At 35.5% G+C, this 17,897-nt stretch overlaps 2 protein-coding genes across 4 annotated transcripts in view; one reads left to right on the forward strand and one right to left on the reverse strand.

The window, feature by feature from the left end:
• sv (paired box protein shaven) overlaps positions 1–17,897 on the reverse strand; it is a 178,661-nt gene that overhangs the window by 84,145 nt on the left and 76,619 nt on the right. The gene's annotated exons all lie outside the window — the stretch shown is intronic.
• On the forward strand, positions 4,891–16,428 carry Asator (tau-tubulin kinase asator). Of its 3 annotated transcripts, none has more exons than XM_089262804.1 (14): positions 4,894–5,002; positions 7,119–7,575; positions 7,647–8,012; positions 8,241–8,630; positions 9,214–9,420; positions 9,486–9,554; positions 10,777–11,100; positions 11,166–11,957; positions 12,391–12,521; positions 13,270–13,414; positions 14,626–15,082; positions 15,185–15,766; positions 15,862–15,961; positions 16,031–16,428. In XM_089262804.1, the coding sequence occupies exons 1-14, from the start codon at positions 4,980–4,982 to the stop codon at positions 16,332–16,334; spliced, it is 4,347 nt and encodes a 1,448-aa protein (XP_089118930.1). In that variant the 5' UTR covers positions 4,894–4,979; the 3' UTR covers positions 16,335–16,428. The 3 variants fall into 3 exon arrangements, with proteins under 3 accessions (XP_089118931.1, XP_089118930.1, XP_089118932.1); XM_089262806.1 differs by lacking the exon at positions 4,894–5,002 and adding an exon at positions 6,380–6,708; XM_089262805.1 differs by lacking the exons at positions 12,391–12,521; positions 13,270–13,414 and having other exon boundaries at positions 4,891–5,002.

Raw genomic sequence — 17,897 nt, forward strand, 5'->3', positions numbered from 1 at the left:
TAGTTTAAACCTGATTTAAGAATGGTTTAAGTTAATAGAGCTTCTAAAGGCAGACGATCGGATGGGCAAGAGGTATAGATAGACTTTGGTTACAAGAATTATTCCATTAGATCGGACTTACCATGTAAAAGATATTCTCCTCATCTATTGTATCTCCTAACCAGCAGCTGTTGCGATGGAGGGATCCCTTAGTCTGTGGGCCCTTTCAATTTAAATTCTTCATCAGTTCAAGTAAGTGTGGGAGTGTGGCTAAATATATATAGTATATATGTACATACTAAGATCCTACGATGGTCAAACTATCAGGGAACCAGAGCACTATTTAGCCACACTCCCACACTTATTTGTGTGTGTGATTTTGTGAATATTTAGGTCTACTCTGAGAAAAGAAAGTCCACTAACATTAAGCCCCAATGCAGGAGCGCACTTACACACGCACGCGATTACATACAGGAATAAATAATGTAGGGGCTGGGGTTATTTTTCCGTTTTATTTTTTTTTCTTTTCGTTTTTTTTCGTCATTGAGGATGATCTCGGTTTTTTATGTATACATTTTTTTAATTTTGATGGTGTGTAGGGTGGCGACGCGACGCGACGGTGGTGCCGGTGGTGTTCCCTGTGTCAGAAGGTGGCAAAATTTTCTTTTTTTCCCTGTCGAATCTTCGAATCCTCGTGGCCCGTTTGAGTTTGAAACTCGCATTCTGCTTGCTTTTTGGCCCACCACCAACTTCATTATAATTTTTGTCGGGGTTGTTTTTTCATTCAATTTTTTTTTTTTTTTTTTGCTACTGCTGCTTCTGCTGTATGTGTTGCCTGCTGTATGTGTTGCCTCGGCATGTGCGTCTTTTAAATACTCTACGACAGCGCAGTGACTCGTGTAGTTGTTCTGTTTGCAGCTCATATGATTGTCCTCTATGCCCTACTTTCTCTTTCTCTCTCTGTGCGTGAGTGCCCATAAAACGACACCCCCAAGGTTTTTTTTCGTTTTTTTTTTGTTAGTCCGTGAAAAATTGGATAAAAAAAGTGCCTGGCAGTTTTAGCATCTGAAATTCTAACATTGAATTATGGAATATCGATTTTTTGGCTTTTTGCAAACAGCGAAAATGCTTTATATATGTATATGTATAGATATACACACAGCGGAACATTTATCTCCCCGTTTTCGGGACGTGCATACATAAAAATGTGGGTGGGGAATGCCTTAGTTCAGACTCAGCATAATAAATATATGATAATATTGAAAGGTGTAGCGAATCGAAACTGAACAATGTTGTAGAGACTAATTAAAACTCTATACCCAAACAGATAGATCAGCTCAAAAAACATATAAAATTGGTTAAGCTTGAGTCTGACCTTTAAGACTACGCTCCACTTCGGGGCTTTCTAACAGCCCACACTCGAACTGGAGTTGTATAGTGTGGTATATCCGGCTGTTTTTTTACTGGGCATATTTAAAGTAATAGAGACTTGTGCTTTGGAATGTACATACATTTGAATATTATGAATGATTAAGTTCTGAAAATTTGTACGTCTAGAAATTTAATTATTTAACAAATATATTCGTACATTTACCACACTGCAGCGCAGCCCAAGCGCAATCGCTGCGTACTGCGCAGTTAGCAGAGCGCGCTATATATTTAATAGATCTCGATATAACGAACTATGTAGTTAAAATTGGCTCGGCCATTGATGATGTACAGCCAAAACGCATCAATTACAGTTATCAATATTGTGGCGTATATATCATTTGATTGATGAAAGAAAACTTAAATATATATAAGTCCAAACCAACTACTTTCTCTATAAAATTTATATATGTATGTATTTCGCAGCTGTGAAGTAACGTAGAAGTTTGCATAACTGAAAAATATTAAAAATATGATTGACAAGTCTCATTATCTTTCACACATTCAATAATAAATAAGAACAAATTCAATAGTATGGAAACGTAAAAGTAAAGTAATATTCAATCATGAAATAGTCGGTTGGCGGATTATGGGAAATGCGAGAAGGGAGAAGCATATACATATGTATATATATATATATATATATATATATATATATATATATATATATATATATATATATATATATATATATATATATATATATATATATATATATAAATAAAAACCTTTTCTAAATTTTATTTCGTAATTACAATTCATAAATGAAACTGAACTTAATGAATTTATATGAAAATATATATGCTAATTTACTCAAATCCAAAAGAATCGAAAGAATAATAAAATGAACAAAAAATAGATCAAAATAAAAAGGTATCCCTTTTCGGGCACTGCCGTATTTCGTTTGTTATTTATCGAGCATTTAAGGGTGACAACTGCTGCTGGATACTTGTTTGTTGTTTTTTTTTCCTATTTCCATATAGATTTGGTGCACATATAGTCTATCTAGTTTCAGTCGAGTTTGAAATTGTTAGTCGTTGGCCGCGTGTCATTTGTAACCCCCATTCGAGTCGATTCGCAATCAATATTATCGGGTCGAGCCTGTTGTGTAGCTGGAATTCGAAACTTTTTAACCCTTTTTATACCCTGAACCCATTTTCAATGCTCAATCTGGGTATAATGGTTTTGTTTAACTGCATGTAACAGGTAAAAGAAAGCATCGCAGACCCCATTAAGTATATATATTCTTGATCAGGGCGAGGTGAGTCGATATAGCCCTGTCCGTCTGTCTGTCTGTCTCTCCGTCCGTCCGTCCGTATATATGAACGCGTCCATCTCAGAATATATAAGTTCTAGAGACTTAATTTTGTATTTTTTGGTCAGTGTGTATCAGGCGCGTATCAAGTTTTTTTCAAAACATCGAAGACTTCTCCCCTTAGTTTGTTATTGATTGAAAATCTTATTTAAAATCAGTTATAGAATTGTACCCCCTACACCTTTAAAACTTAAGTCGTCGAATTGTAAATGTAGGTTTATATTTATTTCACATGATTTCGATTTCTGTTATAATTCATCACCCACTTCAATATTTACCCCCTGCTCTATATATTTGTAAAAGGCGTGTTTTAAACACTTGGGCATTCCATTCGTATTTATGCGTGCGTGCCTATATGTTCATATGTGTCTGTATGTGTGTGTGATTCTTGTGTAATATGAGTTGCTTTAAGTGTACAGGGGATCTCGTAGTCGAACAGAAAATGAGACACTCCATGTATCTAATAATTATTTTTACTTTTTTCATAGAAAAGAATTGAGCATTATAATAATAATTGATAATCGATTGAATATAATATAAATTCCCATATTTTCTGTAAGTAAATGAAATGATAATAAACTAAGAGAATACTAAACTAATTTTATTTGAGTGCGCGCCGATAACTAATGTATCGATTTATTTTTATACGACTGTTCGTTTTGTATTTATAGCAGCTAGCTTTCACTCGCGAATATATCGATGAAATTTGTAACACCTACTGAAATCAAAATATGACATGTTTCAATTTTTATAAAGTGAAATACATGATTTTATCACCTAAAAAGAATCAAACAACGATAATCATAGTCAAAATTGTTGCATTAAATTTATATGATATATATACAATCAATGGTCAGTGATACAATATTTCATAATTTCGTTGCACGTTAGATGAATAATTAGCTGAGCTTTGTTGCTTTGCAGCACTGGATCTTGACTTAATAGTTTCTAGGCTTGACAGGGCTGCACCAAGTATTGCGCGCAAATTCAAAAATTTGCAGAGTATTTAAATCAATATATATATACATTAAGCGAACACAATTCGCTCAAGAATTCTGTTCGTTAACCGAAGTAATCACAAATTCATGCAAAATAGTGCCAAAAAAAAAAAAAAAAAAAGCTGCCAAGGCTAACATTATAATGTGGATTCGGGGCTTCCCATATTTCGTTGTTTAATACAGATAGAAATTTTATTGTATTGAGTTACAAATGTATATTCATTATAGCGTCTTTGAATATCAATTAACTCGCCCACACTTGCAGCAGAAATATCCTATAAAATATTGAAATAGTGGAAAAATTCAACATCATTCCTAGTTAAAAAAAAAAGTTTACTTTTATATTTTATTGGCAAGAGAATTTCTTAATTTCATATGATTATTCATACAATACTCATATATTTTTAGATACATATACATATATATTTTTGTATGCATTCTGTACCTTTATACGCTATACGAAATACAAATAAAATTCGTGTGTATATGAGTTGGCATAAAAGATTTGTTCAGGTCTTGTTCAGAGGCGATGAGAAAACGCTTCAGTCGAAACTTTTCAGTGAACAATCTCGTATGTATGTGAGAAAAGCTCTGCAAAAACGGGAAAGTGAAAACACATTGAGTCAACAACTCTCGTAAATCCGTTTCAAATGGATTTGTATACATTCGCAAAAGAGAATACCATTCTTCTTTTTGGTATAAATAGAAACTAAAATATAAAAAAAAAACCAAAACAAAACAGTTGAATTTACTTTTTCCGAAGGTTGAACGCTTTTCATTATTCGATTTTAGTTTTGAGATTTACAACTTTCTTTTATAATTTCGACTATATTAGTTTTTTTTTTTTTTTTATATGTTTTGGATTGATATCGCCGACGAAATATTTGGTTGAAATTTTTTCTTTTTCCCTGTCGCTCTCTCTAAAATTATATCGACTAAAATATATACATTTAAAAATAGAATATTTCCCATACACGCACTCACACATAGAACGTTTACCTAGATTAGTGATCAAATTAAATAAACAAATATAAAAAATAAATATATGTAAATATATATTGAAATACATAAATATTTAATTATAATTAGTTTAACAAAACTGTTATCTATGATGAATAGAAATATGTGATATAATCTATTAATCTTTTATAATTCATAATTTTGAAAATATAGCTGATCGGCAAGAGCCCCATATTGTGTTATCTTCTATAGTCAAAATTACCTAAATAACCAACAAATAAAGAAAAAAAAAACATCACATGCATTTACAGGAGAGTCATAGGTAAGTATTTTCAAGTCCTATTAATAGTACATCAACATCTACACCAACATCAAATTATCTATGTGAAATTCAAAAAGTAAGAAAGCTCTAGTCGAGTCTACTCGACTAGGAGATACCCTATGCTTTAATCATTCCTAGATTCTTGTGTGCACACGTGCGAAGCACATGTACACATACTTACGCATAGACACACGATTTGCTAACTGCGCAGTTAGCCGCACCTGCGCTTGGTCTGCAGACTTGGACCATATTATAAAGTGTTAAATAAATCCTCTTGTAGATAATCCATCTACTTTCATTACTGCAGAGCGTGATGATAATAAAGTATCTCTATTCGGCAACCCAACTATTATGTTAGGACTTAAATTATGTTTATTTGCTAACAAACAACTCTCTAGTATTTAAATTACGCTTTCGTCGAAAGGGAATAGATTTAACTGAAATTGAAATTCTATAAAATATCAATGAATCTCTCTATATTTAAAATCTCTAGCTCTAAAGATAGCTGTTTTCGATAGGTTTTTTAATCGATAAAAAAAAACCGGAGTGGTAGTAGTATTGATTTTTGTAAAGAACATCGAACAATATTCTCTTATATCTTTTGAGACCGATGCACTCAAACATACAGACTGACGGACAGGTCTGAGCAAGAAAGTATATTCAGCCTTAATTATATTAGAAATTATACCCTGATTTCCCATTTTCGATGGGTTCAGGGAGTTAAAAAAGTATAATAGAAAAAAAAAATTATATTTATCGGTATATATAGTAAGGTATATGATATAGAAAATAGCTACAATAGAAATACATAAAATTTAAAAACGTTAAATATATTTTTTAACTGATAGAAACGAAATTTGTTTTTTTTTAGGGTGAAATTTGCACACAAATATCATTTAAAATATGTATGTACATTACAAATGCTCAAATAAAAAACAAATATATATTTGCATATCCCCATTTCTGTAAATTCCTGTATGTAGATAATTGAGAAAATAAAATCATTTTTACATGAATATGTATTACAAAATATTTTGAGTTTTTACTGCATATTTATTATTAATTAGAGTTGAGGAACATTAATGTCAACTCTGCTGACATAAGGTAAAACATAGGCTCGCTGATATAACGCTCGCTGATATAACACTTGCTGACTATGCAGGTCCAGGCGCATGCGCTGCTTTAAGGGTGCAGCTGGCGACAAATTTGTTGTAGCCATTGGCAACTGTCATTTTGAATAGCTCACACGCAACACACACACACACACACATACACACACACACACACACACACACACACACACACACACACACACACACACACACACACACACACACACACACACACAGTTGTTCTCTCTTGCACGCTCTGCCGTGTTTTCTTTGTTGTTTTTGTTAAGTAGAAAAGCTCTGCTTGTGAACAGAGCTTAGCAAGCTTTGCAATCAATACGAGAATTTTTTGTTCGCTTTTAAATAACATGGCAAGCGCAGCTCCGTTAATAATCAATGCTCGATAGTTCAATTCTTTGTCGATCCGAGCAATATTAAAAGAGTTAAGTGTGCAATGCCCAAAGGACATTCAAGTGTTTCAATAGCTTTTCAATTTTACAACTATTAGGCCACATATATGTATATATATATATACGCATTACGTGTCCTGCCAGAGGATTCCAAGTCAATCATGTGGTATTTCAGTAAATAACTCAGGTAAACTTCTATGGCCACTTCTTTATTATATATGTACATATTCGTTATATACATATTCGGCTACATATTCGTTTCTTTAATTTGAGCTTCTTTCTGGATAAAGGTTATGCAAATATACATATTTACATATGTATACATACATACACATATGTACATGTTATATGCATATTTAAATATATATTCGTTTTAGGTCTTAGCGCGCACGATTTCGACTATCAAATTTATAGTTTGTATTTATGTATTTTCAATTACATACATATATATTTACAAGTCCTACGAATTTGATTTATAAAAAAAAAAAGACTATTTCTTCCTTGATTTTCACTCTTAACAATTAATCGTATAATTTTGAGCTCTAACCCTTAACACGGATACCGTTACTGCGTTTTGTGATTCATTTGTATTTTAAGAAATGACGAAAATGTCGCCGATTCTCATGGGATCCACAAAGCTCAAGCTAAAGGCATACGACAACACAAAATCCAAGCGCATCCACAGCGATTATACATTGATGATAGTCCCAAGTATATAGAACGATTTCAGCCACCGCCCCCATCGAAGCCGCCGCCTACGTTAGAGCCAGCGTTATTTTTTCAGAATCTTCGCACGGGTAGTACTGCAGTTGCTGACTCATCGGGGGACCCCAAATTTCCGCATGCATTGCAGCGATCTGCCACATTGCCAGCGAAACACAATCGTTTAGGTGTACGAAGTCGCGTCACCTTCAAGATACCACAGACCCCTGCAGTCCTACCTGCAGCACCTCAGCTAGAGAGCAGCAACAACGCCGCATTGCCAAAGGAAACAAACAAAATGACGTCTGAGGATCTCTTACAGCCGGGACATGTGGTTAAGGAGCGTTGGAAGGTTGGATTGAGAGAGAGAGAGAGAGATTTCTTTCGTTAATTCTATACATGCATACTTGAAATCCTTTCTAGGTTGTGCGCAAAATTGGTGGCGGCGGCTTCGGTGAGATATACGAGGGCCAAGATTTGATTACCCGCGAGCAAGTGGCACTTAAGGTGGAGTCCGCCCGACAACCCAAACAGGTACTCAAAATGGAGGTGGCCGTGCTGAAGAAGCTGCAAGGCAAAGAACACGTCTGCCGCTTCATCGGCTGTGGACGAAATGACCGATTCAACTATGTGGTCATGCAGCTTCAGGGCAAAAACTTAGCTGAACTGAGACGAGCCCAACCAAGAGGCGCATTTTCTCTCAGTACAACCCTCAGGCTTGGCTTGCAAATCCTCAAAGCCATTGAGTCTATACATTCGGTTGGCTTCCTACATCGCGACATCAAACCGGTAAGCTGATACTTGTCTTACTGCCAAGGTCCGTGATACTGTCGTCCGTCCGGCAGTATTTTTGCTGCGAGTAGACAATTCTTGTCATAATATCAACAAACGATAAGCCTTATAAAATGGGCGGGGCATTTGGGAAAATGTATACTTCGGAAGAAATGTGTATGCTTTTGAAGTGTGAATGGCTATTGTTCAGTAGTTCTAACAAAATGTTATTCGAAAATTTTATAGAGCAACTTTTCGGTGGGACGTTTGCCGTACAATTGTCGACGAGTATATATGCTGGACTTTGGTCTGGCTCGGCAATATACGACGGGCACCGGAGAGGTTCGCTGTCCTCGAGCAGCAGCTGGATTTCGAGGAACTGTGCGATATGCCTCGATAAACGCACATCGCAATCGAGAAATGGGTCGGCATGATGATTTATGGTCATTATTTTATATGCTCGTAGAATTCGTAAATGGTCAATTACCATGGAGGAAGATCAAAGACAAGGAACAAGTTGGATTGACTAAAGAGAAATATGACCATAGAATACTATTAAAGCATCTGCCGTCCGACTTGAAGCAATTCCTGGAGCACATACAATCCCTTACGTACGCCGATCGGCCGGACTATGCGGTAAATATTTCTAAACATACCAATTCAGTTTAATTTTTATACCCTGAATCTATTTGCAATGGGAAATCAGGGTATAATGGTTTTGTTAAAATTTATGTAACAGGCAGAAGGAGGCGTGGCAGACCCCACAAAGTATATATATTCTTATAAGGGCGACAAGCTGAGTCGATTTGGCCTGTCCGTCTGTGTGTCCGTCCGTCCGTATATCCATATGTATGAACACGTCGATCTCAGAAGATATAAGAGCTAGAGACTTCAATTTTTTTAAATGTATTTATCGTGCGCATATCGAGTTTATCACTAAAAAACGATAACTCATTCCGATATTTTTATTGATAATAACCTTATCGAAAATAAGTTATAAAATTATAACTCCCACATCCTTAGAGGTAGAGTCTCCCAATTTAAAATGTATATTAAGAAGCAATTTATACTATTTCGATTTTTGTTGAAATTTACATTAAACTAGAGTTTTCTTACTTGTTTATATATATTATATATTACATTATATTACACTATATCTATGATACTATAACTATATAGATATCGATGTCCTCTTATATTTATACATTTAAATTGCCAGATGTTAATTGGTCTATTCGAGCGGTGTATGAAGCGACGTGGGGTTAAGGAAGCTGATCCGTACGACTGGGAAAAAGTAGATACAGCCGCAGTTGGCAACATAAACTCTTCGGCAAATGCCACTTTGCCTCCGGCTAAGAACGAGTATATGCACGGAAATGTAACACAAATGACGGTGGCTGCCTCTAATGCCAGCGGCACAGATTATGTAAGTGCAGTCGAGAACTTCTTTGAAGTACAACTAAGTAAGCTATGGGTGTGTGTGTATTGTAGGTGCGCAAGAGAAACGATATGGACACTGCTCAGATGGCCTCGACGGAGCCACTGCATATAAAGGAAAAGGTAAAATGGAACCCACTTCAAATTGGGACTGGGACAACACTGCTCAGGCTTTTCTATTTCCCAATTTTCCTGTCTCGCTAAATTCATCTCAGAATCATTAAATCAAATTTTTGAAAATTTTGTACAGAAAATAATATTCCTAATTATCCTAAAAGTGCTGTATATTTATAGTCATTCACGAAAGTGAATTATTATACTCATTTACGAAAGTACATTAGTATATTGGTTTTGTGCAATGTCCGTCTTGTCCGTCCGTCTGTCCACATGAACGCATTTTTTTCGGCGCTATTGAACTTAAAGACTTGAAATTTGAAACACATGCTCGTGTATATCTCCGATTTTTAAAGTGTTAAAATTTTCCTAATCCACTCACTAGGGGCGTGCCAAATCGGAAAATGCATATTCCGATATGAAAGAAATAATATTAGTTGAAAAGCTAGAAAGCTGAAATTTGAAATAAAGACCACCCAAGATCCCGAGCTATGGGGCTATATCTACGCCCGTTGGTGGCGTGGCAAATCGGATAAAACTGTATCTCCTAGAGTTTTTGAGCTAGAACGTTAAAACTTTGCACGTGAGCTAATGTTATGATTCTATAAAGATTAATGAAATCTGGCAAATCTGACCTGAAGATATAGCGATTTTTCAAATTGTGCTATGTTTTGGAGACTATTGATGCAAGAGACCTGAAATTTTGTATATATATTCGGTCTGACCTCCCAAGACGAAAATGCTTGGGCGGATATATGTCCGCCTATTGGGGGCATGGCAAACAGCAAAAGTTTATATCCCTTAAAGTAAAAGAGCTAAAGCTTCAAATTTGGATAGTTAAGTTACTAGTAACCTCCTCTATCGATTCCCCAAAAAGTATTGTTACGCGTGATATCGAAAAATACCCTGTAATTTTCTCATTTTTGGAGCGGAAGCATCAAAATTTTGCAGCTTGGTTGCTGTGTAGAAAAAATTGAATTTTCTGAAGTATTAGAGTGAACCGTAGCTACTAAATTGCTAATGGGATGTAAATGACTATTCCGCAGTCGGTAACGCCCGACTGTAACGTTCTTACTTGTTTCTTTTAAATTGTTGCCATTAAAAAATTCTAACTAGTAGATCGTTTAGGCGGAATTCAAGGGTATCTCGACAGGGACTACAGTCTTTAAGAAATCGACTTTTGGGAGCTTATATATGAACATAGACAAATACACATGGCACGTACTTTCAGGTTGATAAGAATTGCAATGCCACAATGACAACTCAAGCCTCGGCAGATTGCGTTGCGCAAAACGTAAATTTAGGAAATCCAAGTACAATATTAAAGCAGCAGCAGCAACAACAACAGCAGAAGCAAGAGCAACAACAACTTGTGCTGGTGTCAAACACATCGATAGCTCCACCTAATCTTCCTAGTGCACTGATAAAATCTTCTACTGTGAGTATTGTGAATAATGAGGTGCAATTGAAGCCTTCGCACGGGAAACGTTGTCAGCCGCAGAGCGTCTCCGCTTCATATGCCACGACCAACCAAAACAATTCTGCTCCAGTTTATGTAAGTGCCAAAAACTAGATTATAGAAAGATATGATGTGTATATGTATTTCGAATATTTGAACAGTATCCGGAGAGTAAAACTACGGCAGCTCAAACACTGTCAAACATTGTGAAAACAATTGATGACAAAGTAATCATAGATGCCTGCGATAAAAATAGTCGTTTTATCAGTATGGAGGGCGGCTATAGCAGATCTATGGTGGGAGAGCAAAACCAGCAGCCACAGCAGCAGCAGAAGCAATCGAGCAGGATCACAAAAGTGGAAAGTCTGGAGAGTTCAAGCAACAATCATCTAGCAGTTGACAAGAGCTGCGAGAGTAAACGGTGCTCACACCCGAACAGCGTTAATCTAGTCGAACAGAAATCAACTTACGGTCGTCTTCGCGTGCTGGCTGCACCGACGCCAGCGCTGAATGATCAGGAGAACCTGATTCAGAATCAAGAGTCGAATGGCAGTTTGAATCATAACAAGAGCCTCATATGCCAGCGCGAACAGATCTTTGGCATAACGCCAACAAACCGTCGCTCGGCCACTTCGACCAATCTACGTCTATCGTCGTCTATAGGTTTGCCCTCGTCCAACCAGCGTGCAGCGGCCATCGGCATTATCTCAGCGAAAAGTAATGCAATAGCAGCGGCAATTGTATCGGGATCGGGAACGGTTGTGGGAACTGGAACAGCAACAGCGGCTGGCGATCATTCGGTGACACAATTTGCTTTAATCGACGATGAAAATGTTTCGGCACTACAACAGGTAACCAAAGGTGGTGGAGCTCTAACTCTTGCCTCTCAATGGAAGAGCCAATTCGACGACTCAGAAGATACAACCGACAACGAATGGAAACAGGAGCCGCAGGTAACAATATAATCAATAATGCAATATTCATGTGCTTCAAGCACTCCCGACTATACATATGTATGTATGCATGTATATCTATACATACAGTTTTGCCGAATTTATATAATCAATCTTATATGCTTTAAGTCATATACCTCAAACCCGTTCAGGATACTTTTATAAAGAAAAGAATCGAATATATATATATATATATATATATATATATATATATATATATATATATATATATAATTATATATATAGAGACAGCCTCGATAGTCATTTTATTCCGGCAAGAGCACTTTAGCTCCTTTTAGGTCCGCCAGTTCCGTAATTCCAGTTCTTTGTTCATATGAAAACAACATTATTATATATGTTTTACGCTCAAGTTACACAAAGTTTCTGTTGTATATACCTCATGTAAAGTATCCCAAAACCTTTTGCCTCGCAGTCACAGCCAAATTTGGATCAATTTGCCAAAGCGGACGTATCTTTGCCGTTAATACGCAGAAACTCGAACTTAGTCGTAACCTGTAATGGCGATTTAAAAGCAAATCCATCTGAAAATGAAAAGGTTAAGAGGTAAGTGCAAAACCACCCCTATTTCAAAATCAGGTAAACAATAAGGCATTAGGCAAATACATCAGGCTCCTTACTACAGTCTAAATCAAATTCTTCAATCATAGATTGATCTTCTAAAGATAAACAGGTATGAATGTTGCAGTGCCATGTGTAAGTGTTTGCCTGATTGGCCACGCTCAAATGAGCAAGTTTACTAAGTTGAGCGGACGACCGTCCTTTAATATTGAACGATTCCCTTCTTGAACTCAGGCTATCTCTTTATACCAAAGTCACATTTCATGTTTCGCAGCAAATATATAACCATTAGTTTGAGTTAGATTGCCGTTAGATCATTGCTCTTCGTGAAGCCTACATGCATATTATTTGCATAAAAATATATTTATATCAGAAAATTTTGTCGCCTACATATCGAATAGTTTTTGCAATATTTGTGATATATTTGCGTTTATCGCTTTTGTAATAAGGAAACCAAGAGCAAATGTACAAAGATTGAATATGGTGAAAAAGTATTATTCTGACTTTAAAATGAAACAGCCAAACGTAATTAGTGCCTTAAGTTGAACAGAAAAGTAATTTTTTGGATAGGAAGACTGAACTATGAATGTCGGGAATAATTCAGATCTTATGCTAAACAATAATATGAAGCAACCGATAACTGCAACATTCTTTCACCTGCTAAATAGATTGACAAGCAAATGTAATTCTATTTTATTCTATCTCCCCAAAATGCCAATATGTACATATATAGATACACACTTAACATAGCTGGAATTGAGAACTATGAGACTTTGCAAATGTCGATACCGCACTGCTGGTCAGAGCCTGCAATGGGTAATGTATTACGAAAAGATCTAGAGCCACCTGCTGTGCAACAAGCGGCCTTCGATGACACTGTAAGCCTAATTCCAACTTATTCTTACTGTAAATATATTTATGTGTAGATATTGTAGTATATTAGCTATATGTATGCATGTTTCATATTGAGCGTTATGTCTGTACAACATTTGAAGCATTTGGGTCAAGTGTCTATTGAATTTATCTATTAAAAACAAAAAAACTTTCTGAAATGTTTTTATACCCTGCACCAATTGAAAATGGGAAAAACAGGGCATAATGGTTTCCTTAAAATGTGTGTAACAGGCAGAAGCAGGCATGGCAGACCTTATAGCGTATATATTTTCTCTTCTTTATTCAGGGCGACGAGCTGAGTCGATTAGGCCATGTCTGTCTGTCCGTCCGTCAGTATGTTTGAGCGAGTCGATTTCAGAATATATAAAGAAATATAAGAGCTAGAGACTTCAACTTTTTTCAAATATCCGTATATATAGCACGGATACCGAGCTTATCACTAAAATTCGATAAGGCATCCTGTTATTTTGTTATCGAACCTTACTTTTGTAAAATGCTTATTTCAAATACTGCAGACTTGTGCTTTGCAAATGCATGCATATCCATGTTTCATGAAAATAGTCTATCTACAAGAAACGTTATTACACAATTAAGTTCCCGTAGTAAGCCTACACTGCAGTCAATGCGTGTTTATGCGTGCGTGCGTATGATGTGTCTGTGCGTGTGTGTGTGGGTGTGCGAATTATTATTATTAAAATATCCGTTGCTTGAAGGGTTCAGGGGACCTCGTAGTCGAGCAGTCTCGACTAAAGCTGTCTTACTTAATAGGTTTTTTTTTCACAGGTACATATATGAGAGTAAATTGGGCGGCGTCGGCAGGTTCGACTCGAAATCTAAAAGAGCTAGAGATTTAAATTGTAAGAATATAAGTCGGGACGGTCACACTAGTAGGTAACTTATACTATACGCCAGATGAAACTCCGTTCGCAGTCCCGATCCATTAAGTTTTCCGGATTTTTTAACTTTTTCTTGATTGATCATAAATTTCAGTTGCGAGAAGAAGTAGGAAACTAAGACTATCAATAAAAATTTTACTATGTTCTATAAAATCAGTTAATATTAATATAATAGTTTTCCATATTTGATACCCACGGACAAACTACTGAAAATAATAAAACATAGCTCCACTTACATTAAATTATATAATGCCATGAAAGTAAAGACTTTTCTTAATTTTTGATTGATTATTCCATAGGTTTATCGCATGGATATAACTAGAAATGTTTGCGTTCGTGAATCTCAGTCGGAAATCGCACCGAAGGCAAACAACTTTCCTATGATTATTGGAACGTACAAGGAGGCTGCCAATTTGATTAATATACAATCAAGGAACTTGAATGAGAGGCAATCACCGTGCAAGCACCGCAGTAGCCTGCCCAACGTATGCCTCATAGACATGTTTGATGGGAAAAAGAACTCGGATACAAATGCGCCTATTGAGCTTCAAGAATCGGCAGCTGCACCTTTCGCTGCAGTTCCTTGGTGTGTCAAGACAACGTTTTGCCAGAGAAGCAACCTGGCTTCAGACCCAATATTATCCGACATGCACAGCTATCAGCATGGAAACCGAGGTGCAAACTCAGTAGATGCTGCGACCTCGAGGAGCGGCGGCTGTGTTAGTGGACGTCTTGAAATTCGCGTCATTCCCAAAGGTATGAATAAATATACGAAAGGAAAAATCTAACTGATTTATTTGTTGTATACATTTTCTTCTGTACACTATTATCATATAATGTATTTTTTATTTAAAATAGAAAACTCGCACATGGAGGAGTCTGTTTACTATGATGCTTTAGCAGCTAGCACTACGAAAAATCTCAAGTCTTTGAAGCAGGAAGCAACTGGTGATCTGCGCGATAAACATTTGGATGATAAGATTTCAGTTAACTGTGAAATTTCTCAGAAGTTGAATGCTGATAGCAACAAACACAAACTGAATGGCAATGGGTCACCAGCGGAGAGCATGATGTGTCCATCGGCGGATCCTGCTCCTCAGATTCAAACGGATCCACAATCCAAATTACAAATTGAAAATTCTAGCTCACACATGGCCGATGATGAGTGTGATGGTTGTGAATTGGCTTTGTTGAGTACGCCCAGCAAGATTCCTGTGCTCACCTCCAATTCGCGACAAGCGAAGTGTGCCTCTTGGGCTGGTGTTGCAACAACAAGAGTAACAACAACGACAGCAGCAGCGGCAGCAGCATCCCAGACTCACACACAACATGATTATTCAGAAAAATCCAATACCGTAGATCTTCTTAATAGCCCCACCCGAAGTCAACTTTATTCGAGTGTTTTGCAAAACTCTCCAAATATTATGGACTTGACACCAGGTTAGTAAATGTCTTAAAGAGAGGAAGAAGTTGGATATATTTAAATAATTTTTGCGTATATATGTAATAATGATAAATTGCATTCATTCATTAAGGTTTGCGTCGCCGTCGTGAGTCAACTGAAGGAAAGTACGTGACTGATCCCACGCAGTTGAATCTAAGATTTCAGCGCCCACAAGCTCGGATTTCTAATAGGTAAGGCTAAAGCTGGTCATAAATTGTCAGAGTATCCAAGAACACAATTAAGAACTTTATCAATTGCAGGTCGCGTGAGATTTCAGCGACAGCAACGACAATATTGGCCACTTTCGATGATCAGTCGGCGGCAGTGGATATGATTAGTATCGATGATAGTGTGAGGGAGTTTTGCAAAGACAATACAACGTGTAAGAAGACAGCCAACTCAATAATCAATGACACTAACAAGACGGCAAGAAATCAAAATATTGTTGGATCAACACCGTCACCCCCCCCGACAACACCAAGGAATGATATTTCGCCCCCCCCGGGCGATCCAAAAATTGAAAATAGTGCACGCCTTCGTCGCTACCGGCATAATATAGAATAATTCAAAAAGCTTCTTCAGTAATGAAAGCAATAATAGAATCCAATGCATGGTAATCGAAATATATTTACATCTTTATATATATATTATATATATATATATATATATATATATATATATATATATATATATATATATATATATATATATATATATATATAATATATATATATGGGTGTGTGAACTAATTATTTTACATGTAAGCATATATGGTATGTTATGATTGGGTCTTGAAAGTTATAGTTTTCGAATTAATTAAAAGGCTTGTTTTGGAGAAAAAAATATATATATATATACATATATCTTCTATCGGGCACTCTCGGCTAGATTATGCTTGTTTGTTTGGCTTGCTACAAATTATTCGTGAGATCCTGTCCGTTTATTGCTCTTGCTTCACCTATATATTGAGTAAGGCTTATATACCAAAACTGAAATAAAAAAATAAAAATTAATTTTTATAATCTAAGAAACATCACATTCCAAATTGAAAATAGTTCTGGGATTTGACAATATATGATTTTTCTCGTCTGAGCGATTCAAATTGTTTATTTATTTTTTTTTTTCTTATCAGAAATGAGTTGAAGATTAAGATAACATATATTAATATAAGTACCCTGAAATATCTCCTAGAATTTATTTTATTTTGAATTTTTTTGTTTAAAACAAAAAAGAAGTTATAAATATTTCACTAAGCTGTAAATAAATAAATATTAAAATTGAAATTTAGCCAATTATTAATTAATAAAATGCAATACTTTGCCTATATTATATTTTTATCTATTCACAATTGACAAAGGGGTATTGGAATTAACTTCTCATTTTCGATTCAATAAGTTCAAAACTATGGTTCTTCCGATCTACTACCTCTTATCAGTATATAAGTATGTATAAATACGTACCTTTTGGTTAATGAAGATTAATATACTATATAGGAAATTTTTTTTGTTTAGTTAACACTTTAGTTGGATTTAATTAAAGATTTCGACGCCTTTGATTAGCTGATATTTCAGAAATATTATTAATTACACACTCGCACGCATTATGGGCTTATTATTGTCACTTAATTTTTAAATAACTTCTTTAGAGATAGGTTATCATCATTCATCTGTCAGATCGTGATATTGCCATTAAAATGTGTGTATTTGCTAAAGCACGAGAAATAAAGTGTGAATTACGCTCTAAACTTGGGTTGTTGAAAATATATCAAAATATCAATATATTGATATTTTCTTGTATACAAAAAAAAAAAAAAAATATATATATATATATATATATATATATATATATATATATATATATATATATATATATATATATATATATATATATATATATATATATATATATATATATATATATATATATATATATACTATATATACTGACTTACTTGATATGACTATTTATAGATCCATACATGTGACCTTTATCTTTTCCCAACTGACTACCTGAGGCATCTTCGATCTTCGTATCCTTATATGCTCATGCCTGAACAATCCGAAAATGCATTTTCCGATTTGGCACGCCCCTAGTGGATAGATCGGGAAAATTAAACCACTTTATAAA

Source organism: Drosophila navojoa, chromosome 6, assembly GCF_054131105.1.
Source record: "Drosophila navojoa isolate 15081-1374.11 chromosome 6, UAZ_NAV_1.0, whole genome shotgun sequence".
NCBI lineage: Eukaryota > Metazoa > Arthropoda > Insecta > Diptera > Drosophilidae > Drosophila > Drosophila navojoa.

What these genes read in the sequence shown, in the direction of transcription:
- Asator (XM_089262804.1), top strand. Translation starts at nt 4,980, where the DNA reads ATGCATTTACAGGAGAGTCATAG. An exon ending in TGGTTAAGGAGCGTTGGAAG is followed by an intron (nt 7,576 to 7,646) that starts GTTGGATTGAGA and finishes AATCCTTTCTAG; the next exon opens with GTTGTGCGCAAAATTGGTGG. An exon ending in AAGCGGCCTTCGATGACACT is followed by an intron (nt 13,415 to 14,625) that starts GTAAGCCTAATT and finishes ATTATTCCATAG; the next exon opens with GTTTATCGCATGGATATAAC.